Here is a 27,890-nt window from a genome sequence, read left to right as displayed (position 1 = left end):
GTCTGAACTCATTTTCACAATTTTATCAAAGCTCGTTTATAACGTGAAGTTTATTTTCTAGTTTCCTCCCATTACTCCATACAACGTGGTACACCGCCACTTAGAAACTTCATGTTCATTTCTGCGAACTGTTGCAACTTTCATACTAATTTCAACATTGATTAACACCACAGCGTAACTAGTTGAGACAACCCTTCTATTACAACGGGATCCGGTACGTAACGATTACCTAATATACTGGTTAATAGATTAGCACCGGCTGCCTTAGTGATTAGCAGTGTCGCCCTTTGCCCAGCAGCGGACTTCAATTACGGTCTTGAAACTCTCGCGTAATATTGCACAGTTGTTAGAGAGTATTAAAGAGAGCTCTTATAATTTCCCTCACTGCATCACACAGAAACCATCTTCGACAACTCTTTTTTTCACATTGGTCCTTCTTTTCGAAGACTGCTGCAGTTTCTTAAATGTAACTCTTTGCTACAGATAATTGTGATGACTTACTATGTTATTTCTTAAAACTAAGAGATTCATGACGGCGTACAGGTTACTCCGTTCAATAAAATATATTTATCAACATTGTTTAAAAGAAAAATCGCTGAAAATATGAACTGGGGCATAGGTATGAATTTCTACGTACCAGGTGGCACTGGCTGCAGAATCTGAGATATGTCCTATACAGTCGGCTACAGCTACATCAACTTTTTTAACAATTGCCATGGTTTAGGCCGCCCCTTCTCACTGGTGCGTTACCTAATTCACCTGTTTCTTCAAATTTCTTGATCATATTCTTTAGCTAATTTGTTGACATAGGACCTCTCCGCAGCTGTTTCTGTCCGCGATATTCCCACAATGCAGTGGTACTATTGCTGCCGTTCGGATAAAACAACTTCACCGCAGTGCACGGGCTTTCTTGTGAATAGTAAAAATATGTTCAAATGTGTGTTAAATCTTGTGGAACTTAACTGCTAAGGTCATCAGCCCCTAAGCTTACACACTAATTAACCTAAATTATCCTAAGGACAAACACACACACTCATGCCCGAGGGAGGACTCGAACCTCCGCCGGGCCCAGCCGCACAGTCCACCAATGCAGCGCCTTAGGCCGCTCGGCTGTGAATAGCCATTGCGTTTCGAACGAAAAACTTCATCCTCCTTAACCCTTTACACCAATAGTAGTTATTTTTTCAATTTCTTAGCTTTCTGGCTGTGCCTATTCAGACATCTCAATAGTAATGTCAATTATGGCGATACGATCGTAAAGACTACATAACACCCTGCCCCGAGAGGAGGAAATCTCAACCCGGTAGGGAATCAAACCCGAGCCGTTCGCTTAGCAATCCGCCGCGATGACCGCGCAGCTACCCTGGCAGACCCAACAGTCACTTCACAAAAGAAAGCAACACGCGTCGCCAGGCAACAAACAGCATACTGATGTCAAAACAGCAAATATTTCACATTTTGACTGCATACAGCATCATATTTTCAGCTGGTGGCAGAAAATGGAGCTATTCATTTTCTCAGCATAATCCGCAAGTGCACCGATTAATGAACATAGCGTCCTGCGATATATACAGCCAGCACTGCAACACTCGGAACAGAGTCATTATAATTATAACCATCCGATACTAGGTGAAATTAGTCACAGTTTTGTTTCCAATCCAGAAGCCGAATTTGTAAGTTTTTTATCAGGCCTATTGGTTACAACATGAAATCTAAAGACTATCATCAAGAATCCTTCAGCTTCAAATCATTGAAGATATTCTTTCCTAACAAACTCATGGGCTATTAAAAATCGCTTATTGCTCACAGAATTCTGTAAAGCAATATATACACATTCTATTATAGTTCTGTTTTGCCATGAGACATCAGCGAACTGTCTTAATACAGAGGTAGTGCTTTTAATTACACGCTAAATGTACTGAGTCATAAAAACACTACGAAGATTCATTTGCTACGTGATGTTTTTTCGTAGTTTTGGCTTTCAGAGCTTCATCATGCCTATTACACTCTTGTTCATTGTTTCCGCCGAAACTTCATCTTATATTTTACTATGTCAGTAGCAAAGTGAACTACTCCTGGACGCCTTGAACATGTGACACTAACCTGTCCAGTTTACTGGTAGTGATATTCCATTTATCTCATGGCTTTTATATTTTGTGTTAGATCTGTCAATTAACTTTCAGCATCCTCCTGTACGGCCCATTTCAACTGCTTGCAATTCTACTGTTTTTAATATTTGGTTTTCCGACTATCAAAGTTGCATTTACATATACGTAGTGTTCAGCACTGTATGCCGTGTAGGTTCGTTAACAACTTTATGCGGACGTCTGATAGCAATATAATTATTACGCAGCAGCAATATATTTTTTGTTTTTGCTAGCACGCTTTTCTGGGTCTTTTTGGTTTTGGATGACACGTTATTTACTTTCTATGCAGCAGTCTCAAATCACTTCTTCTAGTGTTTCTTCCTCAGTGCTATTGTTTAGCGAACTTCAATTACCTTGCCTGCTACTCCTCATCTCTCTATTCTTTGTTTCGTTTATCATTTATCTATTCCTACAGAAGCAACTCCATATACTTAATTTAGCAGTTCTTCTAAGCGCTCATACTTTTACTTTAAAATTCATGTGGCATCTGTACTTATTCCTTTTCTTTTTGTGTTCTTATCTTTCCATACACTTATTTCCTGATGTCTTTGACTTTTATTTGAAATTCTGGTGGCAATAAGCTATAATACCTTCTCTCTGCTTTCACACGAAATTTTATTCCTCTATATTGCTTGTATCACAAGTATTTGATTTTGTAAACATTGTAGATGACTCGTGTGTCACTATTTCTTCCAAAGACCTTATTTGCCCACAGAACGCAGGAGACTTCCTCTTGATCCACAATGGTATCCTGCTTTTACATATTTCTTTCTTGGAATGTCAAACATAAATTTACAAGAACTTCGGGACACTTTTATCCCTTGTGAACGCAAATTATCTCGGTCTGGACACTTACAGTATTTATGCCCATATTGTGTTCATCGAGCGTAATAGTCGATTTTTTCCCCCCAAACCATTCGTGTTTGCGATCAGAGTACCCGGTATTACACCTCAAGTCATTCCCTAGCTGCTACATCGGCGATAGCAACGCCTCCACTTTAAAAGCGCCATTCAGTTGAGCTACTTTCTCCATCTCATTGCACTTTATTATGGCAGTTGTGTTTTCTGGTGCACTATTTCATGAATTCGACGACTGCATAATGCTAAACTTGTGTCAAAATTGGATAAGTTGCAGGAGTTCGAAAATATGGAGGATTTTGATATTAGGAATAGAATATTATTGAACGGAACAGCCTTAGAATATTACTACAAACCAGAGATGAGACAGAAATTTAGTAACTGCAGCAATATTAACAGCTTGCGTCGGTAGCGGAGTTGTCGACGTATATGAGTGCCATGCGAGAAACCGCCATCAAGCGGAAAAAGGAAATTCGAAGCTCTTGTACCCGTATGGCGCGATAACTGAAGCGTCATGGGACTCAATAGATCACCTGAGTCGGCTCTTACTCTGCTGGATGTTAAAATTACAATATAAAGACATGAAACGTACGTCAAATTTACATTAAAAGTGCTACATGATTAGATATAGAAATGATTACCACTTCAGCGCAGTCGCACAAAGAGCATAGGAGGAAGGGTATCTGCAGTCCGTGCACAGGTTGTTTAAAAAATAATGACCTGGTTTCAAAATTCCATATTTATTGATAAAAACATGTTACAAACACGGGATGTATTGAAAAATACTAGCGAAATCCTTAATAAAGTCTTAGCTATGTTGACCAACTGGCTGTTAGCTTCTGTCTCTGGTTCTTCGGCAGACGTTCGTCTGACGATTTTTCCAACGTTTCGCCAGCACGAGTGGTTGGCGTTGTCGAAGTTTCACCCTCCATTGCCAGCGGTGGACTGGAGCCGAGCTTGCGCCCGCAGCCCACCAGCAAAGGAGGGTCAAACTGACAATGCCAGCCACTCGTGCTGGCGTTACGTCAGAAAAATCATCAGAAAACGTCGGCCGAAGAATTCGAGACAGAAGCAAACAGTCCGTTTGTCAAAAGTGCCCACAAAAGCGTCCAAATTTTGTCTTAGCTATGTAATTAAAAATGCCCTATGTGTCCACCAGCAACAGCACGAACAACATCTAGACAATCGCTAAATTCGTCATAAACTTAACACAACATACCGTCTCTTACAGAAGTTATGGCGGCTGTTCTTCTGTCCTCCTTTTCTTCTATGCCACGAGGTAAAAAGTGGAGATGAACACACCTTCCTTCACATCACGCTGACCTATCTTCAAATGTTGCACAACTGGCTTTCCCAACAACTTCCGTAGGAATCCGATGACTTCATTTTCAAACAGGAATGAGCTTCACCACAGTTGGCACAACAACTTATGGCAGTTTCTCAAACACACTCTGCCTCAATAGTGGTTAGGGTGCATGGGACATCGAGACACTGCCCTGAATTCTTGGCCTCCACGATCGCCAGCATGACACCATACGATTTTTTCATGTGGGCGTATGTGAAGGGAAGTGTGTTCATCTCACCTTTACCTTGTGACGTAGAAGAATTGAAGGAAAGATATATCGTGTAAAATTTATGACGAATTTAGCTATCGTCTATATGTGGTTCGTGCTGCTGCTCGTGGACACGTAGACCATTTGTAATAGGACAGCTAAGACTTTATGAGTATTTTGCAATTCATTCCATGCGTGTAGTAGGTTTTTATCAGTGAATATGGAGTTTTGAAATCAGGTAACACATTTTGAAACCACCTTTAAAATGTTTTTTTTTTCATCCAGAAATCATATTACAGTGTTGGTTGCTTGAGAGACTATCGCGTTGTACCTCGTGTAGAGACAGAGAGAGACGTCTCCCAGAACGTATCTGAACTGACAGTGACAAGATCGAGCCTATTAAGACTGGGTTTTTTCGTTCCGCAACATTGCTGCTCGTGTGACTGGCCTCTCACGACTGTTATGTGCGTATGAAATCTAAGGGTTCAGGAGACCTACAAGTAACACCATACAGAATTTCCATGGCTCCTGACTACAAGTGTTCCAGACGACAGACATATTGTTCGCTACCTACCCTTGGCGCGGCAGGAGAGAGAGGCTCGCCGGCCGCTGTGGCCGAGCGGTTCTAGGCGCTTCAGTGCGGAACCGAGTTGCTGCTAAGGTCGCAGGTTGGAATCCTTCCTCGGGCATGGATGTGTGTGATGTCCTTAGGTTAGCTAGGTTTAAATAGTTCTAAGTTCTAGGGGACTGACTACCCCAGATGTTAAGTACCATAGTGCTCAAGGCCATTTTTAAGTTCTGTAAGCCACACGCTAAGTAAATAAGACAACTGGTGCCACATACCTCCGCAAGTCTACGGAGGACTTGCCAAATATCGCTGTTTTATTGCATTCTGAAAGTGGTCCAACATGTTATTAAATTAATATGGTGGTCATATTGTTTTGGCTCATGAGTGTATTAGGCACATCTACATCTACATCTACATTTATACTCCGCAAGCCACCCAACGGTGTGTGGCGGAGGGCACTTTACGTGCCACTGTCATTGCCTCCCTATCCTGTTCCAGTCGCGTATGGTTCGCGGGAAGAACGACTGCCGGAAAGCCTCCGTGCGCGCTCGAATCTCTCCAATTGTACATTCGTGATCTCCTCGGGAGGTATAAGTAGAGGGAAGCAATGTATTCGATACCTCATCCAGAAACGCATCCTCTCGAAACCTGGACAGCAAGCTACACTACGACGCAGAGCGCCTCTCTTGCAGAGTCTGCCACTTGAGTTTGTTAAACATCTCCGTAGCGCTATCACGCTTACCAAATAACCCTGTGACGAAACGCGCCGCTCTTCTTTGGATCTTCACTATTTCCTCCGTCAACCCGACCTGGTACGGATCCCACACTGGTGAGCAATACTCAAGTATAGGTCGAACGAGTGTTTTGCAAGCCACCTCCTTTGTTGATGGACTACATTTTCTAAGCACTCTCCCAATGAATCTCAGCCTGGCACCTGCATTACCAACAATTAATTTTATTTGCTCATTCCAATTCAAATCGTTCCGTACGCATACTCCCAGATATTTTACAGAAGTAACTGCTACCAGTGTTTGTTCCGCTATCATATAATCACACAATAAAGGATCCTTCTTTCTATGTATTCGCAATACATTACATTTGTCTATGTTAAGGGTCACTTATTCAATCTGTATATTGAGCAAGAAGTAAAGGAAGAAAAGGAAAAGTTCGGAGTAGGTATTAAAATCCATGGAGAAGAAATAAAAACTTCGAGGTTTCCCGATGACGTTGTAATTCTGTCAGAGACAGCAAAGGACTTGGAAGAACGAAATGGACAGTGTCTTGAAAGGAGGATATAATATGAACATCAACAAAAGCAAAACGAGGATAATGGAATGTAGTCAAATTAAATCGGGTGATGCTGAGGGAATTAAATTAGGAAATGAGACACTTAAAGTAGTAAATGAGTTTTGCTATTTGGGGAGTAAAATAACTGATGATGGTCGAAGTAGAGAGGATATAAAATGTAGACTGGCAATGGCAAGGAAAGCGTTTCTGAAGAAGAGAAATTTGTTAACATCGAGTATAGTTTTAAGTGTCAGGAAGTCGTTTCTGAAAGTATTTGTATGGAGTGTAGTCATGTATGGAAGTGAAACATGAACGATAAATTAGACAAGAAGAGAATAGAAGCTTTCGAAATGTGGTGCTACAGAAGAATGCTGAAGATTAGATGGGTAGATCACATAACTAATGAGGAGGTATTGATTAGAATTGGGGAGAAGAGGAGTTTGTGGCACAACTTGACTAGAAGAAGGGATCGGTTGGTAGGACATGTCCTGAGACATCAAGGGATCACAAATTTAGCATTGGAGGGCAGCATGGAGGGTAAAAAACGTAGAGGAAGACCAAGAGATGAATACACTAAGCAGATTCAGAAGGATGTAGGTTGCAGTAGGTACTGGGAGATGAAGGAGCTTGCACAGGATAGAGTAGCATGGAGAGTTGCGTCAAACCAGTCTCAGGACTGAAGACCACAACAACAACAACAACAACAACAAGGGTCAGATGCCACTCCCTGCACCAAGTGCCTAACCGCTGCAGATCTTCCTGCATTTCGCTGCAATATTCTAATGCTGCAACTTCTCTTTATACTACAGCATCATCCGCGAAAAGCGGAGACTGAGCCAAATTTTTATTTCGATTTTCTGAGGCCGCTGGGTAAAAGTGCGGAAACGATGGGGTTGGCGGGGGGGTAGCGTCGTAATACGCGAGTTGTGTACTGCACGGTGCCTCGTGTCAGTTGGCAGGCTGGAGAGCCGATTATCTTTGGTACCGATGCCGATACTCTGGCAGGAGGGGCAGTCCATATCGCCGTGAGGTAGTAAAGAAGTGGCTGCGGCTGAGTAACGCGTCTCACCCCACGTCGTCGATGTGCCTGACGGAGGTGGCGTCGCCGCGACCGGCGAAGCTGAAGACGTAGTAGTAGACGGGGCGCGGCGAGGAGGCGGCCAGCAGGCGCGCGGCGCGCGTCACGCCGTGCGTGTACATCCCGTCCGAGAACAGGTCGGCCAGCCCCTGGCGGTTCAGGCTGCCCGACGCGCCGCTGCCCAGGTAGAAGTCGCGCAGCCGCCGCAGCAGGTCGCTCCGCAAGTGGTGCAGGTGCAGCGCCCTGCGCGCACACACACACACACACACCGCCGCTCAGCATCACTCCACAGCCGCCCTGCACAAACACCGACCGGCGGGCAAGTCTGCTCCGACAGCACTCCTCCTTAAGCAGTCGGCACACGGATCGTGCTGCCGAACGTTAACGTTGAGCGTGCCAAGTTCAACGTGCTGCTGAACGCTCAGGAACGAAGCGACTTGTGCATACGGTACGTGGACACCCAACGTGGTATAAGCGATCGCAACGCACTCCAGCGGCAGTTGAGGGATGTTTCTAGTTCGTAAATCACACTGTTTACTCAATGGGCGCGTGTAAAAGTCCCACGTTAGCTCCATTAAAACTCACATTTCCTCCATCGTCCACGAAAAGGAAAGTACCATGTCCAATCAATAAGGATACAAGCTTGTAAAAGTTCCGTTACAAGCAGTGCGGTACAAATTTGGAATACTTCACCGCATAAGATAAACATTATTTCATCATTCCCACATTTTAGTAAAACCCCAAAGTCAGTCTTACTTGATCACTGTTCCTACCCAGTAGCAGAAACTTTGCAACATGTGAATTACGAAGCGTAAAAGAAAAAGGAGCAAAATATCTTTATACAAGTAGCTCTCCTCTAGATTAAGCCAATCGAACGAAGTCACCCCTCAAAAAAGGGTGAACTTATATTTACATAACATCAAATATTATAGTATATACTTATATAAAACTAATAATAAAGTATCAGAACCTAATAAAAACGCGAATGTTAGAAAAAAAAATCTGGAGGGGCAAGCCGCGAACCAGCGCTCGAACCCACAACTGATCAGTGGACAGTAGCTGAGCTACCGTGCCGGCAACTAGTCATTACGCTACACCAACAGCGTACCACTTATGTCTAAACGTAGTATGTTAACCGATGCTGAAATCACAATAGCAACATGCGTTACATCACTATACGCGTCTTTTCCAGGGCGTTCGAATGATGGTAAAAAAAAGTATAGCGTCCCATTTAAAAAACATGTACTTGCCTCATTATCTTATCTCGGTCAATATAAACGTCGTGATTATTGTGCATGTACCAAAGTATGTGCCCATAGTCGGCTATGATTCGCGGAACACCGCTAGTCGATACGTGCAATCGCCTCCGGAATAATGGGGGTGTTACGTCTTACGCGATTCACCCTGTATAAATCTTCGATACAGTCATTCTTGAAACACAAAACACTTTTAGCTACCTTGCTTACGGAAGCTCCCACCATTGTAACACAAACACTTTGCCCACACGTTGCACTCAGCTCCGATATAATGCACTCACAACTACACAGGAAACGGTTTTGACAAACACTAACACTTGCAACGTATTGAGGACATTGCACCGGTGCCGTTCTCGTGTTCAAATACAACTGCGCCATCTGCGGGCTTGGCTACCATCTGCGTTTACGCTCAAGCATGCGTTTCTCAAAGTGTTTCCATTATTTTTGCCTATGCCTTGTACGATGTATGTTGGAAATGACGTCCGCGGATGGCTATACAAAACTGAACTCGCGTAATTTCAACTGAAAACACTTTCTGCAGATTTGATTGTGATACGAGTCTCACGTATGCAGTTATTTCAGTTTTTAAGTCATAGAGTAAGTGAGCGATTCCGATACACTACAGATTTTGTTTCTCCCCAAATAACAAAGTCTGGTGGAGTTAGGGCCAATGAGCGAGGCATCTTTAGCCTTTTTTGAGATGACACGTTTTCTAAAAAAAACTCTTCCGCAAAACACAAAGTACTCTTAGCTGTGTGCGTAGTAGCGCCATCTTCGTGAAAGCATGAGTACTTTATTTCGCCGTTAACTGGTCAGCGAAATCGTGGACCATTAAACAATAAAATTCACTGTTCATGGTTTCTTCAAAAAATGAAGGTCCAACAGTTGGCCTTATGGATATTGCTACCCACACTCCTACTATCTGATCACGCAATGGCGTTTCAAGAACAACATTAGGGTTCTCCGTTACTATGATGGTATGTTTTGTGTGTTTACATAAACAGAGAGGTGAAACCAAGTCGCGTCTGTATAGAGATGGCGTGAAGAATATTAATGATATTCTTCTAAATAACAGATGTAAACCATTTGCAGCAACGGATTCACTTTCCATGATCGGCACCTCTCACTTCTTCTACTGCTTTCACTTTATAGAGAAACAATTTCAATGTTTGCCTGACCGCTTTATGTATGGTTGCCAGCGCGGTAACATTTTCTTGTGCCAATTCGATAAATGATTTCGTTGGGCTCTGCTATACAGAGTCAGAAATATCAAACAACTTTTGTTTGTTTACCTTAGGTGGTCTTCCAAGAAGTATGGCGTTGAACACAAAGCCTGTATCTCGAAATTTTCGAATAAATCGACGAACCGCATTACGATTATGTACGGCTGTTTCTGGGAATTTTTCAGCAAATACCTCCTGTTCTAAATCTGTGTACTTATCGTCTTATCGAAGCACCTGTTTAACAAGAAAAATACGTTTCCCAGTTGAAAGCACCAAGATTTAAAAAACGTAACTCTACACGTCGCGTTCATTAACTGCGCCTAACAGTTAAGTGTTACGAAACAGCAGAACGAACTAAAAAATAATCGCGTATCTATGAAAAAGCAGATTTTTCAACTTACGTTCTGTCAAATTTGTTTCGAAAATCCAACGTAAACTACAGAAGTATCGCAAAGTCCCATTAGACCCTATCACGTGTCCACATATTCGTAGATGATCACATTATGTTAATGTCGATCATGGCAAAGGACACTTCGAGATAATGTCAGAATTTTTTATTATTTATTCCTCAGTGTCTTTGTGTATACCACAGTTTTCGTAACAGAATATGGATCTCCTACATGTATATGTGAAATTCTCCTCAACACTGCTGGCGTAATGGCAACAAATGCACGTCGAACAGCTTTCTTAAGTTCTTCAGCTGTCTCGTAACGTGTGGCAGCAACCTTCTGTTTAACGAACCACCATAACACATTGTCGCTATATGATAGATCAGGACTTCGGAGTGGTCACTCCAAAGGTGGAGGAAAATCGGCAGTACTACATCCAAGCTACTTATTAGAAAATATCTCGTTGAGATATTCTCGCCGTTCTTGTCGATGAGGAATAAACCAATAAGATAACACGGTGAGATACGCAATTTGATTCGCAGCGACGTCAAAGAAATATGAACCTATCAAGTAGGTTGTAAATATCACAGCCCATATGTGCTGGACTGTGTTCGAGTCCTTCATAAAAATGTAGGTTTTTCTTTACTACAGAAATAAATTTTTCTCGTTTTTCTGCTGCGCTATATTGCACACTCGTCCGAGGAAACAATTTCCCCTTTGAAGGAAGAGTTGTAAAGATATCGAGCATTTGCCCACAAGCCTGATGACTTTTTGTGCGTCATTAGCACTTGAATCGTTTACAAACACAGGTTTAAAACCCTTTAACTTCAAATCATTTATTTTTGTAATGACGACGATCGCACTCCTAACTCATGTGACCGCTTACGAATAGATTTTTCTGACGAAACGTCGACAGACACTGCAGCCTCCAAACATGTTTCCAGTCGTGTTGGTGGTCGTCCTGATCGTGGCTTATGTTTTATGCAACAAGTTGCACAGAACTTTTTCCCCACCCTAAAATAATTAGTTTTGGTGGGGTAGGTCTCTGAAACTTTACAGTGACATCTTGCCGAATATCTCTCATTGATTCTCCGGCGTGGAGTCTTTCGTGGGTCCACGGTTCATTACGATCTGCTCATCCACGCTGTTCGTGGACTCATCATCCACGATTTAAATGTATATCATCACCTGCAATAATAAGAAACAGCACTTCATTAACATTTTCGAGTATACAGGTTTTTCTGCTTCCCTCGCTGAGTGTCGTTTCGTGTAGTCAATTACTTCAACTATATGTAAGCATAGTAGTTCCGTACGTACTTGCGCAAATGACTTCTCTTTTCTTTTTACTGTTATTATATTTTTTGTAAGAACGAATGGTTCAGTACACTTTCCGCCACTTACTACCTACGAAGGCTTACTGCTCTACAAGTGACACGGCGGATAGGATTTTTGCTATGGTTTAGCAAATGGAAGTAGTCTGCTAGTTCGTGTTATTTATGCTGAAAAACGTGCATAGGTGAACATCATGTTGAGCTCCACTTACGAACAAGAGGCGTGGCGTTGAACCCCTCCTGTTAATAAGTGTTCAGATCTCAGAAAGTATGCATTTCCGGACTCAGGTGTGCTAGACTTGATTTTCTTGCTTTAATGAGTGATTCCCTCTAGCAAAATATTCTACTCTTTTTCTAATTCATTTCACGCAGGTCTTCGTAGTTCCAAAGCAGTAAAAAAAAGTAAAAAAAAGTTATAGACTGAATTCACTGTTTACCATTGCCTCGTCACAGATATAATGCTGGCCATTCATACTGTAATACTGAAAAGGGAGCATGCAACAACAAGGGAGCATGCGTACTTGGATATGCAAATGATTAGCATTTCAGAGCAACCGCACAGAGTAAGTAGGAGTAGCGCTGTCCGCAGTGTCTGTATACAAAGAATGATTACGCAACGGGCTTTTCATTAAGAAATTGTGTTTGGGTATTACTTTTTTATGAGACTAATGTTAGACCTCCTATAAGAAGGAGAAATATCTACCAGCATGTGTATTGGGATCAATCGAGACTGAGGTTACCGTTCCACACTAAATGAAATCTCGTTAGTTGGCATCCTATGAGTGTCAGGTGACTGTGTATTGCTTGGTTCAGGAGTGCCACATTCAACGCCATTCAATATCTTAGCGGTTCCACGTGACTAGCGCCAAAGAGGACAGATGTGTTGTTTGGTCGATATAACAGTCACATCAGGTACCAGGAGCCAGTAAATGGGCTTGATTGCAGCAAGCAAATACGAGTATCCACACGGGCAGAATGATGTGAGTTTGTGGATTTGTAACATTACAACGTCGACCTGGAATTCGCAATTGTTTATCGTTAATAGAGAGTTGGTGCCCTACTATTTAGATCTATCGATCATTACTGATTTCAATCAATAGCGTTACCCCCCATTAGTTGGTACAACTGCGAAGAAAACTACTCCTGAACAGGAGATGAACCCTGCAATTGAAAGGGCACTCTTAGCCACTGATCGAAGCCTGAACTTGGGGATAGTACCCACCAGGAATATGAAATGGGTGCCCCACAGGTAAGTCAAGTCTGTGTAACTTGGAACCAGTTTCTGTACAGTGAGCACTGTGCTGAACAGCAGCGTGTAGGAGACTCAGATGTTTGTTGGACAGCCCTGCTAATTATCGATCCCAGATTTCCTGAGACTTACCAGATTTTAGCGTAGTTATACCGTATCACCGGAATTATAGGCCATCGTTCTCAAGAATGCATTATTACTCGTGTTGTCGTTATTTCTCTCACCACGTTTGATTATAAACCACTGAGGACTCTTACAGGTTGCTTCTAATCATCGTATTGCAGAAGGGAATTTCGACATCAGTGATTCCCAAGTGTAGCCTTACACCTCAGACGACGGTAACAGCAGTTACTCTACATCTCCCTTCTGAAGAAAAAGGTGCTGATGATGGTAAGGTTCCTCATTCTACTGGAGAATGCTCTCTGTTCTAGGTCTTCGGACTGAGTAGTTTCTGATGGTTTTGTAATCGAAAAGCGTGCACTCTGCCAAATGACTTCATTGTGACCACAAACGGTCTGAGATACTAATAACTCTCACTCCACCGTATGACCCTACACCTCAAGAGTTTATCTCTTTTGGTTTGGTGACTGGAAAGCCACATAATACTCGAGTTAGCATGATATTCTCACTGTGTTTAACGAGTGCCTGCTGAGGATGGTTGTGTGAACTTCTGTAGCTCATCTTAGGCTACACAGGACGCCTGTTGGCTCACAATCACACAAGTAGGGTTCAGGTGGTACAAGATAACTTTTCCGGTACTCGCTGTGCTGTTTGAAAGGGATTGCCTCGTGGCCCCCTACTAGCACTTGTACAATTTGCGAATCCCACAGTAATTCGTGGCCCAGCTCCTCTGACGATAGCCCTGTCCGAATTAATCAGATGCTATTGCCAGGCTCAATGTATTCGAGATGTTCAGAGGCCATACCTGTCCGCCAGGTGAAGATCCACTGGTGACGCAGTGCATCTCCTGATTTGGCTGACTACAGTACAGAAAAGTACTTACTGCTCAAAAATCAGCCATACTCTGGGGTCAGTATTCACAAGTCTGGAGTGCCACGTACTGTCAGCATGTTGGTTACACTTGCAGCTTCCCTCGAAACAGCAGCAGAGAGAAGCGCGTCGACAGTGGTGCAGCCAAAGACAGTACTGGACAAAGAGGTAGCACCACGTCATATCGCCTGATGGATCCCAGTTTGGCCTACAATATCATGAAGGACATATACGATACACTGTGGAAAAAGAACATTGACAAACGCTTTCGCCACGATCACACGAACACAGCCTCCAGCGTGATGGTACTGTGGTCCATTGGGAGCACAACACGATTAACTCTCTTTAGCATAGCCCATAATTTGGATATCAGGCGTTACTTTTCTGAAGTATTTGGGGAGGTGGCTGTGCCCTATCTCCGAGGTTTCTGCGGCGTTGTCTTTCAACAACACAATGCAAGACCCCATGTTCTTGTACTGTCCTGATCTGTCTCGATAGCGAAACTGTTCGACATTCGGCCTGGGCAGCACGTTCTTCAGATCTCTCACCTACAGACAATATGGTGGGCCAGCACTCGCCAGTGACTATTGTTTTAGGAAGCAGCATGTTATAATGAATCTTTTATCCAGGCTCACAAGTCGGTTCTATTCGATTCCCAACCGGGTTAGAGTCATTGTTGCTGCAACAGGTGGCAGCTCTGGGTACAAATTCCACACTCTGTATTCCCCTATATCATCTACAAATTTAATCATGTACTGGTTCTTCAATATTGAACACATCCAATAAACAAAGTTACAGTTAAAGTGGCCAGTTGTGTAATACTCCCGTTTCACGAAGTAGATCAGTTATAAGAAGTCGGCTTTTGGACGCGGGCGAACGGCGAGTGGCGTCGAGGTACGAACCTGCGGATGACGCCGTCGAAGTCGTTGAGCAGCTCGTTCTTGAGGTCCTGGCGCGACTCGACCAGCGTGGCAAGTGCGGCGTGCTCCTCGAGCGAGCTGCCGGCGATCAGCGGCACGTAGTTGACGCGGCCGTCGCGCAGCAGGTTCTCGGGCTCGCCGAGCAGGAAGGCCTTGCGGTCGCCCTGGACCTCGACGACCGGCGCCCAGGGGATGGGGAAGCGTACGGCCCAGTGCGGGAAGTGGTACAGCGTGCGCACCAGCTGCTCGACCGGCGCCGCCGACAGGCAGTGGCGTATCTGCAGCGAGGTCTCCCACGACGAGCAGCCTACCAACTGCGCCAGCTTCTGCGCGTTCTGCGGCACAACCGACACCCCACACAGCGCTCGCGTCTCTTTGCTGAACAACTACAGGACAGCCCAAAATGAACTTCTACATTTACAACTACATCAACGTTCCGCAAGCTACCTGACGTTACGTGCCGCATGCTACACTACTGGCCGTTAAAATTGCTACACCACGAAGATGACGTGCTACAGATGCGAAATTAAACCTACAGGAAGAAGATACTGTGGTATGGAAATGAATAGCTTTTCAGAGCATTCACACAAGGTTGGCGCCGGTGGAAACACCTACAACGTGTTGACATGAGAAAAGTTTCCAACCGATTCCTCATACACAAACAGCAGTTGACCGGAGTTGCCTGGTAAAGCGTTGTTGTAAGGAGGAGAAATGCGTACCATCACGTTTCCGACTTTGATAAAGGTCGGATTGTAGACTATCGCGGCCGGCCGCTGGTGGCCGAGCGGTTCTGGCGCTACAGTCTGGAACCGCGCGACCGCTACGGTCGCAGGTTCGAATCCTGCCTCGGGCATGGACGTGTGTGTTGTCCTTAGATTAGTTAGGTTTAAGTAGTTCTAAGTTCTACGGGACTTCTGACCTCAGCAGTTGAGTCCCATAGTGCTCAGAGCCATTTTGTAGACTATCGCGATTGCGGTTTATCGTATCGCTACATTGCTGCTCGCGTTGGTCGAGATCCAATGACTGTTAGCAGAATATGGAATCGGTGGGTTCAGGAGGGTAATACGGAATGCCGTGCTGGATCCCAACGGCCTCGTATCACTAGCAGTCGAGATGACAGGCATCTTATCCGCATGGCTGCAACGGATCGTGCAGCCACGTCTCAATCCCTGAGTCAACAAATGGGGACGTTTGCAAGACAACAACCACCTGCACGAACAGTTCGACGACGTTTGCAGCAGCATGGACTATCAGCTCAGGGACCATGGCTGTGGTTACCCTTGAAGCTGCATCACAGACAGGAGCGCCTGCGTTGGTGTACTCAACGACGAACCTGGGTGCACGGATGGCAAAACCTCATTTTTCGGACGAATCCAGGTTATGTTTACAGCATCATGATGGCCACATACGTGTTTGGCGACATCGCGGTGAACGCACATTGGAAGCGTGTATTCGTCATCGCCATTCTGGCTTATCACCCGGCGTGATGGTATGGGGTGCCATTGGTTACACGTCTCGGTCACCTCTTGTTCGCATTGACGGCACTTTTAACAGTGGACGTTACATTTCAGGTGTGTTACGACCCGTGGCTCTAACCTTCATTCGATCCCTGCGAAACCCTACATTTCAGCAGGATAATGCACGACCGCATGTTGCAGGTCCTGTACGGGCTTTTCTGGATACAGAAAATATTCGACTGCTGCCCTGGCCAGCACATTCTCCAGATCTCTCACCAATTGAAAACGTCTGGTCAATGGTGGCCGAGCAACTCGCTCGTCACAATAGGCCATCACTACTCTTGTTGAACGGTGGTATCGTGTTGAAGCTGCAAGGGCAGCTGTACCCGTACACGCCAGCCAAGCTCTGTTTGACTCAATGCCCAGGCGTATCAAGTCCAGCACAACGCCTCTCTTCTAGCGTCTCCCATTGGAGATTTTTCATCATCTCTGTAACACTGTTGCGTGGACCTTCTCTATCTCTTCTATCAGTTATATCTGGCAAGAGTCCCAAACTGATGAATAATACTCAGGAAACGGTGTAACAAACGCCTTATAAGCCACTTCTTTCATGGATGAGTTAGACTGACTGACGATTCTTTCTACGAATCTCAGTCTGTCGGCAGCTTTTCCTACTGTTTCTTTGATATTGTCATTCCACTTAAAATCCCTCCGTATGGCGGTTGCTGTTTCCATCAAGTTTTGAGCAGTAGTGCAGTTGTACAGTAGTGGCTTTCTTTTCATATGTATTTGCAAATATTGCATTTATTTACGTTCAGGGTCAACTGCCACTGCCTGCACCATTCATCAATCCTCTACTGGTCATTCTGCAAATCGATAGTGTCTTCTGCCGTTGTCATTTGCTATTGGACAACTGCATCATCTGCGAACAGTCTTAAAAACCGTCCGACGCTTTCTACCGTATCATATATATATATATATATATATATATATATATATATATATATATATATATATATATATATAGGGTGTTTCAAAAATGACCGGTATATTTGAAACGGCAATAAAACCTAAACGAGCAGCGATAGAAATACACCGTTTGTTGCAATATGCTTGGGACAACAGTACATTTTCAGGCAGACAAACTTTCGAAATTACAGTAGTTACAATTTTCAACAACAGATGGCGCTGCGGTCTGGGAAACTCTATAGTACGATATTTTCCACATATCCACCATGCGTAGCAATAATATGGCGTAGTCTCTGAATGAAATTACCCGAAACCTTTGACAACGTGTCTGGCGGAATGGCTTCACATGCAGATGAGATGTACTGCTTCAGCTGTTCAATTGTTTCTGGATTCTGGCGGTACACCTGGTCTTTCAAGTGTCCCCACAGAAAGAAGTCACAGGGGTTCATGTCTGGCGAATAGGGAGGCCAATCCACGCCACCTCCTGTATGTTTCGGATAGCCCAAAGCAATCACACGATCATCGAAATATTCATTCAGGAAATTAAAGACGTCGGCCGTGCGATGTGGCCGGGCACCATCTTGCATAAACCACGAGGTGTTCGCAGTGTCGTCTAAGGCAGTTTGTACCGCCACAAATTCACGAAGAATGTCCAGATAGCGTGATGCAGTAATCGTTTCGGATCTGAAAAATGGGCCAATGATTCCTTTGGAAGAAATGGCGGCCTAGACCAGTACTTTTTGAGGATGCAGGGACGATGGGACTGCAACATGGGGCTTTTCGGTTCCCCATATGCGCCAGTTCTGTTTATTGACGAAGCCGTCCAGGTAAAAATAAGCTTCGTCAGTAAACCAAATGCTGCCCACATGCATATCACCGTCATCAATCCTGTGCACTATATCGTTAGCGAATGTCTCTCGTGCAGCAATGGTAGCGGCGCTGAGGGGTTGCCGCGTTTGAATTTTGTATGGATAGAGGTGTAAACTCTGGCGCATGAGACGATACGTGGACGTTGGCGTCATTTGGACCGCAGCTGCAACACGGCGAACGGAAACCCGAGGCCGCTGTTGGATCACCTGCTGCACTAGCTGCGCGTTGCCCTCTGTGGTTGCCGTACGCGGTCGCCCTACCTTTCCAGCACGTTCATCCGTCACGTTCCCAGTCCATTGAAATTTTTCAAACAGATCCTTTATTGTATCGCTTTTCGGTCCTTTGGTTACATTAAACCTCCGTTGAAAACTTCGTCTTGTTGCAACAACACTGTGTTCTAGGCGGTAGAATTCCAACACCAGAAAAATCCTCTGTTCTAAGGAATAAACCATGTTGTCTACAGCACACGTGCACGTTGTGAACAGCACACGCTTACAGCAGAAAGACGACGTACAGAATGGCGCACCCACAGACTGCGTTGTCTTCTATATCTTTCACATCACTTGCAGCGCCATCTGTTGTTGAAAATTGTAACTACTGTAATTTCGAAAGTTTGTCCGCCTGAAAATGTACTGTTGTCCCAAGCATATTGCAACAAACGGTGTATTTCTATCGCTGCTCGTTTAGGTTTTATTGCCGTTTCAAATATACCGGTCATTTTTGAAACATTGTAAACAGCAACGGTTGCATAACGCTTCCTTGCGGTACTCTCTAAATTAGCCTCAAAACTAAAAACTCTGTCCGAACAGGTCTTGCAAAGCCGACGGCACCGACCGACCGCCATCTCATCCTCAGTCGATAGGTGTCACTGGAGGCTGAGATGGATGGGCATGTCGTCAGCGTACAACTCTCCCGGCCGTTGTCAGCCTTCATGACAGGAGAAATTAGCTTTCCATCTGTTGATTTTCTTCCATTAAAAATGACGCGTTGAGTTTTATCTACAAGGAAGCCTTGAATCCACTCTTATCTGGTCAAGTACTCAATAAGCTCGTATTTTTTTTTTACCAAACGACAGTGCGAGACAGGGAACGACATCAATCTGAGCTCCGTCATCTACAACGCTGTAGATCTCGTTGAGGAACAGAACGAGATGAGTTTCGCAATATCCCTGTTCGAGATACGTTGATTTTTATACGGGAGAGTTTCGTTCTCCAAATACGTCGTAATAAATTAACAGGAAACATTTCCATAATTCTACAACTGACTGACGTCAAAGACATAGACCTATAACTATGTGCATCTCTCCTACCAAAATTCTTGGAAACGGGAATGAGCTTCATTTTTTTCCAGTCGCTAGGTACGCTTAGTTGCTCAGGCGACCTACAATTAACTGCTACTGGAAGGAGAGCTAGTTATTTCGCAAAATCTCTCTAGAATCTTAAAGGTAACTTAGCGATTATAAACTGCTACACATAGAGGATTATTCAACAACAGGAAGAAGAATGCAAAAACTTATTTTTCACGAAATGCAAGGGATAGAAGCACAATTCCAATGTTCCTGGACAGAAAGAGATTATAATTTAAAGGTTGAAGCGATTGTGCATTCCACGTGAGCACGATGTGCAGTACTGCAGACATCAAAATGGTAGCTCAGTTCAGAAACGATATATGGCTGTGCAACTTCACTTGCACTTCAGAAGTATTTATTGGCAGACCAGTACTCGGGCATACAGGCCATTATCAGTGGCATCTGACACAGAGGATAAGTAAGAAATATATGCATACTTGTCTATAAATACCTATGCATACAGGGTGTAACGGGGATAACTGAAGATATTTTTATAAGTGGTGTCTTCAATATGTACACACAGCAGTGTGTGGGCTGTCTTTTCTGTCCGTCTAACAGTCTTACCACAAACACGTCACTTAATTTGCTACGTGATGTTTTCTGCATTGTAATACAGGGTGACGCTTATTGAACTACATGAAAAATACGTAAATTAGTTACAAACTACGATGTGCACACTCTTTATCCAACATGTAAACGTCACTACAGATATTCGGATTTAGGTTATGACATCTTCGATATGCCTGCCATCATTGGCGAACCGGCCGGTGTGGCCGAGCGGTTCTAGGCGCTTCACTCTGGAACAGCGCGACCGCTACGGTCGCAGGTTCGAATCCTGCCTCGGGCATGGATGTTTGTGATGTCCTTAGGTTAGTTAGGTTTAAGTAGTTCTAAGTTCTAGGGGACTTATGACCTCAGATGTTGAGTCCCATAGTGCTCAGAGCCATTTGAACCATTTTTTTCATTGGCGATGATGTGGCGCGGACGAATAACGAAATTCTGCATGACTCGCCGAAGTGTCGGAACATCGATGCTGTTGGTGACCTCCTGGATGGCTGTTTTCAGCTCAGCAATGGTTTTGGGATTATTGTTGTACACCTAGTCTTTAATGTAGCCTCACAAAAAGGAGTCGCTGGTGATCAGATCCGGAGACCATGGTGGCCAATCGAGGCCTACGCCAGTGGCCTCTGGGTCCCCAGAGGCAGAATGCTGTCCCCAGACTGCTCCTCCAGGACATTAAACATTCTCCTGCTGTGTTGGGGTCGAGCTCCGTCTTGCATTAACCCTATCTTCTCGAAATCACGCTCACTTTGCATAATGAGGATGAAATCATCTTCCAAAACCTGTGCCATCTAGGAATATCTCACCGATTATTCCGTGACTGGACACTGCACATCACACAGTTACCCGTTTAAGCTGAAGAGACTTGTGGATCGCGAAATGCGGATTCTCAGTCCACCAAATGCGCCAATTTTTGCTTATTGACGAAAGTGGGCTTCGTCGATAAACCAAACCATATCATGCGCATACTAATTCTCATCATGTCCCGTGGCCAATCGTACAGTTTGAACGTCCAGACGCAAACCGTTCCGACGTTATGAAGATTTTACTTCATACAGTTCGATAATTGTCACCCTGTACCTGCACCAATATGTATACTACGCCTAGCCCTATAGACTGACCGTTTTGCGTCCCTGCGTTCACACTTATCTGCACTTACACCCTTTACGCCATGTATACAATACAAGAACACTTTCTATACACTGTAGCAGAAATATAACATTCCTTACACGTTGTACACGTCTACATAAAACAACATATGTGTCAAATGTAAAATCTCTATGATGGTTAAAAATTACGTCGCTCTATATTTATATTTTAAATAATCAAAGGATTTCATTGTTTTCTAGGCCAACATAACTTCTGATCACCGTAAAAATTTCAAACTTGACAAACACCTCGTTTGATGTAGACGTGCAAAGTATTGAAGTAATCTTACGTTTCTACTTTAGTGTGCGTAAGGCGTTATTGTGTTATCGTCATAAGTTGCATGCATTTCTTGTTTATTCCCTTTATCAGATGCCACTTATTATGGACTGCATGGTCGAATACTTATCTGATAAATAAATCCCTTTGAAGCGCACGTTATTGCGTACAACAAGGTATCCTTTATCGAATAAGTACACACTGTGGAGCACCCAGTATGCAAGGTAGCTCATTTCTTGCCACACGCGAATCAGAGTAGCAGGTATAGATGGGAGAAACTGAACGTCTTTTACATACCCCCAGATATAAAAATTGCAGGGTTGGGTCTGATCGCCTGAGAGACCATCGACGATAAAATTCAGCTTCAGCTACTCCTCTTCGAATCTTATTTCTTGGAATTATGTTTCCCAGTTAACATCGGACGTGGTTGGAGAAGAGATCCCGAACGCCATCTTTCATGAAAATGAAGTTACAGGTATCACCTTGGACTTGGGAAAACAGCCAGTTTTACAGCATGTCTGGATAGTAGATTCCTGTGGCAGTGTTTTCAATTAAAAAAAACAATGGCATGGAAGACGTTAACTTTCAGTGATTCACTTTTCGTGTTGAATACGTACCGTAGGATTTTTACTCTGCAGAAATACGGCTTTATGGTGACTACCTGTGCCAGAAACGTGAAAGGTGAATTAATCGGAAAAATTAATCGTCAGAAAGATTACCGTCCTCCATGTACTCTAGGGCTGAAGTGCAAGAATCTTACTTGTTGGCGTAGCCGTCTGCATCAAACGTTTACAATAGCTGCAGTTTGAACGGTTTTTGACGGAGATGATTTTTAAGTACTCGCCACGTCGTTGTTGACGGATTTTAAGTTCATTGCTTTCTCGTAGTGTGGATTCCAGCGGCTCCTATTCGTAAGTTGTACGGATACGCTGACTCATAAATGTTCATATGATGAGGCGGGTCTTCATGGAATTATGAGCGAAATTAATTTTGGACATCAACAACGGACTCTGTTTTCCTAATTGCGGGACACTAATCAAACAAGCAACTGGGCAACTGCTGGTTTGAAATGAACTTCTATGCTCTCTAGGACCATCGCAGCTATGTTTTTATCTTTTGTGGCTTCTGAGAGGTAAGTTCTTTAGATCTGCTCATTTTTGAATAACCCTGAACTTAATGCACAGAGATACACTGATAATAATTGCAATGAATATACAAAGAAAGTTTGAAATTTCGATTGTTGCGCAAACACAATGAATCGGAAACCGTCATCGTTATGCAATAAATGAAAAGATCCGTGCAAACTTGAAAGTGCTGGCTACCGTACAGAAGCTATGCTGCAGAGAGAATTTTGTCAGTGGTATAGTCAAGCACCTACAAATGCCAACGACGTTCGCAGACGTCACCGGTATTTTGAAGAAAAAGGATGTTTGTGCAGAGGAAAAAAAAACATACTGGCCGCCACGTGTATCAGCGCATGACGTCTAAATAATTCTCCTATCGTCTGAAAGTAGTCCAAGGAAATCGATGTACAAAGGCAGTAGGGAGCTTCAAAGGCCGACGAAAATCGGTTTGGTTGTTCTCAAAACGAAGACGAGCATGCTACCGTGCTCAATTCAAAATTTACATTAAATGAAACAGGAAGACTCCGTCAAACGTATGAACTATGCTACGGCAATGCTGGGAACATAAATAGCAAGGTTAACCTGTATGAAATTGGAATATGTGTTACAGAAAAGCCTACAACGAATTATCAGCGTGACTCACTCAACATAAATGATCTATGGGCGATGTCAGCACAAAATTTGAACGATGTTTTTCCTTTGTTGATCTAAGCGTTTAAACAAACATTTACCTGGACGTGCTTGAGCAATGGCTGATATTACAACCTGATACAGATTCCATGAAATCTTTCGGAAAGAGGGAGAATCGTCATACTGGACGTAAAACGCTGTTCTCAGCTGTTGGTATCCTAAATATGAAGGTCTGACACCGTTGGATTTCTTTTTGCGAATTTATATGTAAGATGTTTTGTATGTGCCTCCAGAGTAATTCCACAACTCAAAATACACTTGCGTCGGTGACTCCACATATGTTTCAGAATGTTCACTAATATGACAAAACTCATGGAAAAGCGATATGCGCAGACAGCGGTAGTACTGCATACACAAGGTATAAAAGGGCGTTGGATTAGAGCAGCTGACATTTGTACTCAGGTGATTGATATGAAAATGTTTCTGATGTGATTATGGCCGCTCGACGGGAATTAACAGACTCTGAACACGGAATGTTGGTTGGAGCTAGACGTATGGGATATTCCATTTCGGAAATCAGCATTCATAGATCCACAGTGTCAAGACTGTGGCGAGAATAGCAAATTTCAGGCATTACCTCCGACCATGGTCAACGCAGTGGTCGAAGGCCTTCAGATAATGACAGAGAGCACCGGCGTACATGTAGAATTGTCGGTGCTAACAGACAAGCAACACTGTGTGAAACAACCGCAGAAATCAGCGTGGGACGTACGACGAACATATCCGTTAGGACAGTACGGCCAAATCTTGTTAAGGCAGCAGACGACCCTCGATATCTTGGCGAAAATACATGGTTTAATTCCGGAGGTACACATAAAACATCATCCGAAATTGTGCCAAACGCATTCTCTGAAAATTATTTCGAGCAGTTAGTTCATGAGCCCACGCGAATAGTAAACGGTTGTGAAAACACACTTGACCTCTTAGCAGCAAATAATCCTGAGTTAATAACGAGCATCAAGACGAATACAGGGATTACTGAACACAGAGCTGTCGTAGCGAGAGTGAATATTGAAATCCCTCAAATCTTCCAAAAATACACGGAAAATATACCTATTGAAAACAGCAGATAAAATTCACTTGACGCCTTCCTGAGGGGCAATCTCCACTACTTCCAAATTAACGATATAAGTGTGGCTTTGCTAACAGCACGATATCGCCTGCAGCGTTTCTCCTGGGATTGTAGCTACGTAGTCACTAGACGACTGGAAAACAGTGGCCTGGTCAGTAGAGTTCCGATGTCAGTTGGTAAGAGCTGATTGTAGGATTCGGGTATAACGCAGACCCCACGAAGGCATGGACCCAAGTCATCAACAAGGCATTGCGCAACCCAGTGACGACTCTATAATTGTGTGGGCTGTGTTTACACGGAATGGACTTGGTCCTCTGGTCCAACTGAAACGTCGCTGACCATCTGCAGCCATTTATGGACTTCATGTTCCCGAACGACAACGGAATTTTTGTGGATGTCAATGAGCGATGTCACCGGGCCACAATTGTTCGCGACTGGTTTGAAGAACGTCCTGCACTATTCGAGCGAATGATTTTGCCTACACGTCGCATCTAAAATTTAATCGGAATGCCTGTTTGTGCACAAAATCCTGCACCGGCAACACTTCCGCAGTTGTGGACGGCTATGGAGGCAGCATAGCTCCATATTGCTGCAGAGGACTTCCAACCACTTGTTCAGATCATACCACGTCGAGTTACTGCACTACGACAGGCAAAAGGAATTAGGAGGTATCCCATAACAGTGTATGTTGTGAAACGGATTACGGCTTAAATGATGTCCATGTGTCCAAGAGGAGCCATACAGAACAACTGCAGAACATATAAAAATTTGAACATTCCTTTATATTCTCTGTAATTCTTATCAATATATCGCTAAGAATTAAACAGTTATAACGGTCTGTAACACTAAATACATTTTTAATTGGCCTATAACACTGCGGAATTGTTTTAGGGCCTTCAGTTTGTTCGTATTTCATTAAAAACGATCGACTGAGAGGCAGTGAACGAAAAATTCCCACATTCAAGTCGTTGTGCTTCCATAGAAGCCAAAAACGACTGGCATTTGACGGTTTGAAAGGAGCCTTATTTTGTGGCCTCCATTTGTCCGGCATGTGGAATCGTGCAGTACTCAGATTTATAGGGCATTAGGATCTGACTGTGATCCGTTCTTGGACTGCATGTGACGTGATGGCAGGCAAACTCACCAAGGTCAGGTCAACCACGTCTGATCACTGCAAGGGACGATCGTCGTATTGTGCACCTGGCACATCGCAACACCTTCACATCTGCGCTTGCCATCCGAGAACATGTAATGGACCCTCTGCAAGGTTCTGTGCACCACTGACCGGAGACTAGCAGCAGACAGACTATGGAATTACCATCCCACGCGAGGGCTGCAGTTAAGACTGGAAAACGGCTGCGTTTGTAGGTGTGCCGTGACCGGGAAGCATGAACGGCTGATGAAGAGGATTGCATGGTATGCAGCAATGAATCGCGGTTCCGTACCACAACGAACGACCATCGTCGACGAATATGACAGCGACGTATTCAGAGATCGAATCCTTGCTACATTTTTGACACGATGGTGTTACTCCCGGCGTCATGGTGAGGGAAGCCGTCGGGTGTGACTTCAGGTCACGGATGGTAGTGATTGAGGCAACTCTGACACCACAACGATACGTCACAGACATCCTGCGTCCGTACGCGTTACGTTTGATGAGGCAATATCGTGTTGCCATTTTTCAACAGGACAGCGCTCGTCCACACATTGTCTGTGTCTCTGTGAACTGTATGCTTGATATTGAGGTTCTCCCCGCGGCTAGCAATATATACAAATCTGTCTCCGATAGAAAACGTGTGGGGCCATCTCGGACATCAACTCCGTTCCATTGCCGGTATCCGGGATATCAAGGACCAGTTACAACAGCAATGGGCCAACGTGGCTTAGGAGAGGATGCAACGACTGTACGACACCTTTCCCAACCGAATCAGTGCATTAATCAAGGCCGGAAGTGGAACAATGTCATCGTGATAAGTGAGCTGACGGTGCCATGTTCTATGTAAATTACATTGAAATGACATCACATACACTCCAAATTTGTGAAGTTTCATTTCGTTTCCTCCTCCCTTTACGGCTCGTTCACTTTTTCTGTGAGATAGTGCAGTTTCATGCGTACACTCGTCATAGCTCTAGGACACAATTATAAGTCGAAACACAGTCATACACTAATACGGTAGAAATACTTACGTTGTAATCCGGCTTCTGCCCGCAGCTTATAGTGTAATCCGCTGTGGTGGTGTAGTGGTGTAGTGGTGAACTGCGTGCGTTGAAACGGAAAGGTCGCGGTATCGAGTAGGTCGGACCACGGAATATTTCAGTCTGACTGACCGGATTCCTGATTAAACTGTAGATCCTCTTTTCTCGGTAAGATTACTGGGGTAGTTTAGGGACACGCGAGTCGCCGAAGTGGCTTCCAATAGAAACACTACCACTAGGCTGTTGAGTCGAAAAGAATTACTATTATTATCTACTGCAAATGACGCCTTCCGCTGATAAACATGTTGAAGCGTGAAAGCTAAGTCACTGATAAGCTAACGATCATGATACCTTTTATTACTTTATTTTTTTATTGTTTGGATTTCAGTCATCTCATTGTGTGTTTTAAAGAGTAATTCAGACCTAAAATTTACAACCTGTAACGCTTAGACGAAACAGTCATTGTTTTGCAGATTCATAATTAAATATATTTCCCTCGCTCTCGAGCGATATTGATAGGATGGAATCATTTCTCGTGAGTCATTCCTTGAACAAAGGTTGAACATGGAGATCGTTTACTGATCGACGTACACTCCTGGAAATGGAAAAAAGAACACATTGACACCGGTGTGTCAGACCCACCATACTTGCTCCGGACACTGCGAGACGGCTGTACAAGCAATGATCACACGCACGGCACAGCGGACACACCAGGACCCGCGGTGTTGGCCGTCGAATGGCGCTAGCTGCGCAGCATTTGTGCACCGCCGCCGTCAGTGGCAGCCAGTTTGCCGTGACATACGGAGCTCCATCGCAGTCTTTAACACTGGTAGCATGCCGCGACAGCGTGGACGTGAACCGTATGTGCAGTTGACGGACTTTGAGCGAGGGCGTATAGTGGGCATGCGGGAGGCCGGGTGGACGTACCGCCGAATTGCTCAACACGTGGGGCGTGAGGTCTCCACAGTACATCGATGTTGTCGCCAGTGGTCGGCGGAAGGTGCACGTGCCCGTCGACCTGGGACCGGACCGCAGCGACGCACGGATGCACGCCAAGACCGTAGGATCCTACGCAGTGCCGTAGGGGACCGCACCGCCACTTCCCAGCAAATTAGGGACACTGTTGCTCCTGGGGTATCGGCGAGGACCATTCGCAACCGTCTCCATGAAGCTGGGCTACGGTCCCGCACACCGTTAGGCCGTCTTCCGCTCACGCCCCAACATCGTGCAGCCCGCCTCCAGTGGTGTCGCGACAGGCGTGAATGGAGGGACGAATGGAGACGTGTCGTCTTCAGCGATGAGAGTCGCTTCTGCCTTGGTGCCAATGAT

At 44.4% G+C, this 27,890-nt stretch overlaps 1 protein-coding gene across 1 annotated transcript in view; it reads right to left on the bottom strand.

The window, feature by feature from the left end:
* Nucleotides 1-27,890, bottom strand: part of LOC126213347 (venom carboxylesterase-6-like) — a 193,692-nt gene that overhangs the window by 16,748 nt on the left and 149,054 nt on the right. The window contains exons 6-7 of the mRNA XM_049941080.1: nt 14,832-15,184; nt 7,612-7,734 (exon numbers count right to left, since the gene is read on the bottom strand). Coding sequence (XP_049797037.1) covers nt 7,612-7,734; nt 14,832-15,184 — 476 coding nt within the window. The remainder of the gene's footprint in view (nt 1-7,611; nt 7,735-14,831; nt 15,185-27,890) is intronic.

The sequence above is a fragment of the Schistocerca nitens genome, chromosome 1 (genome assembly GCF_023898315.1).
Source record: "Schistocerca nitens isolate TAMUIC-IGC-003100 chromosome 1, iqSchNite1.1, whole genome shotgun sequence".
Taxonomy (NCBI): domain Eukaryota; kingdom Metazoa; phylum Arthropoda; class Insecta; order Orthoptera; family Acrididae; genus Schistocerca; species Schistocerca nitens.
This window is presented reverse-complemented; position numbering and strand designations above follow the sequence as displayed.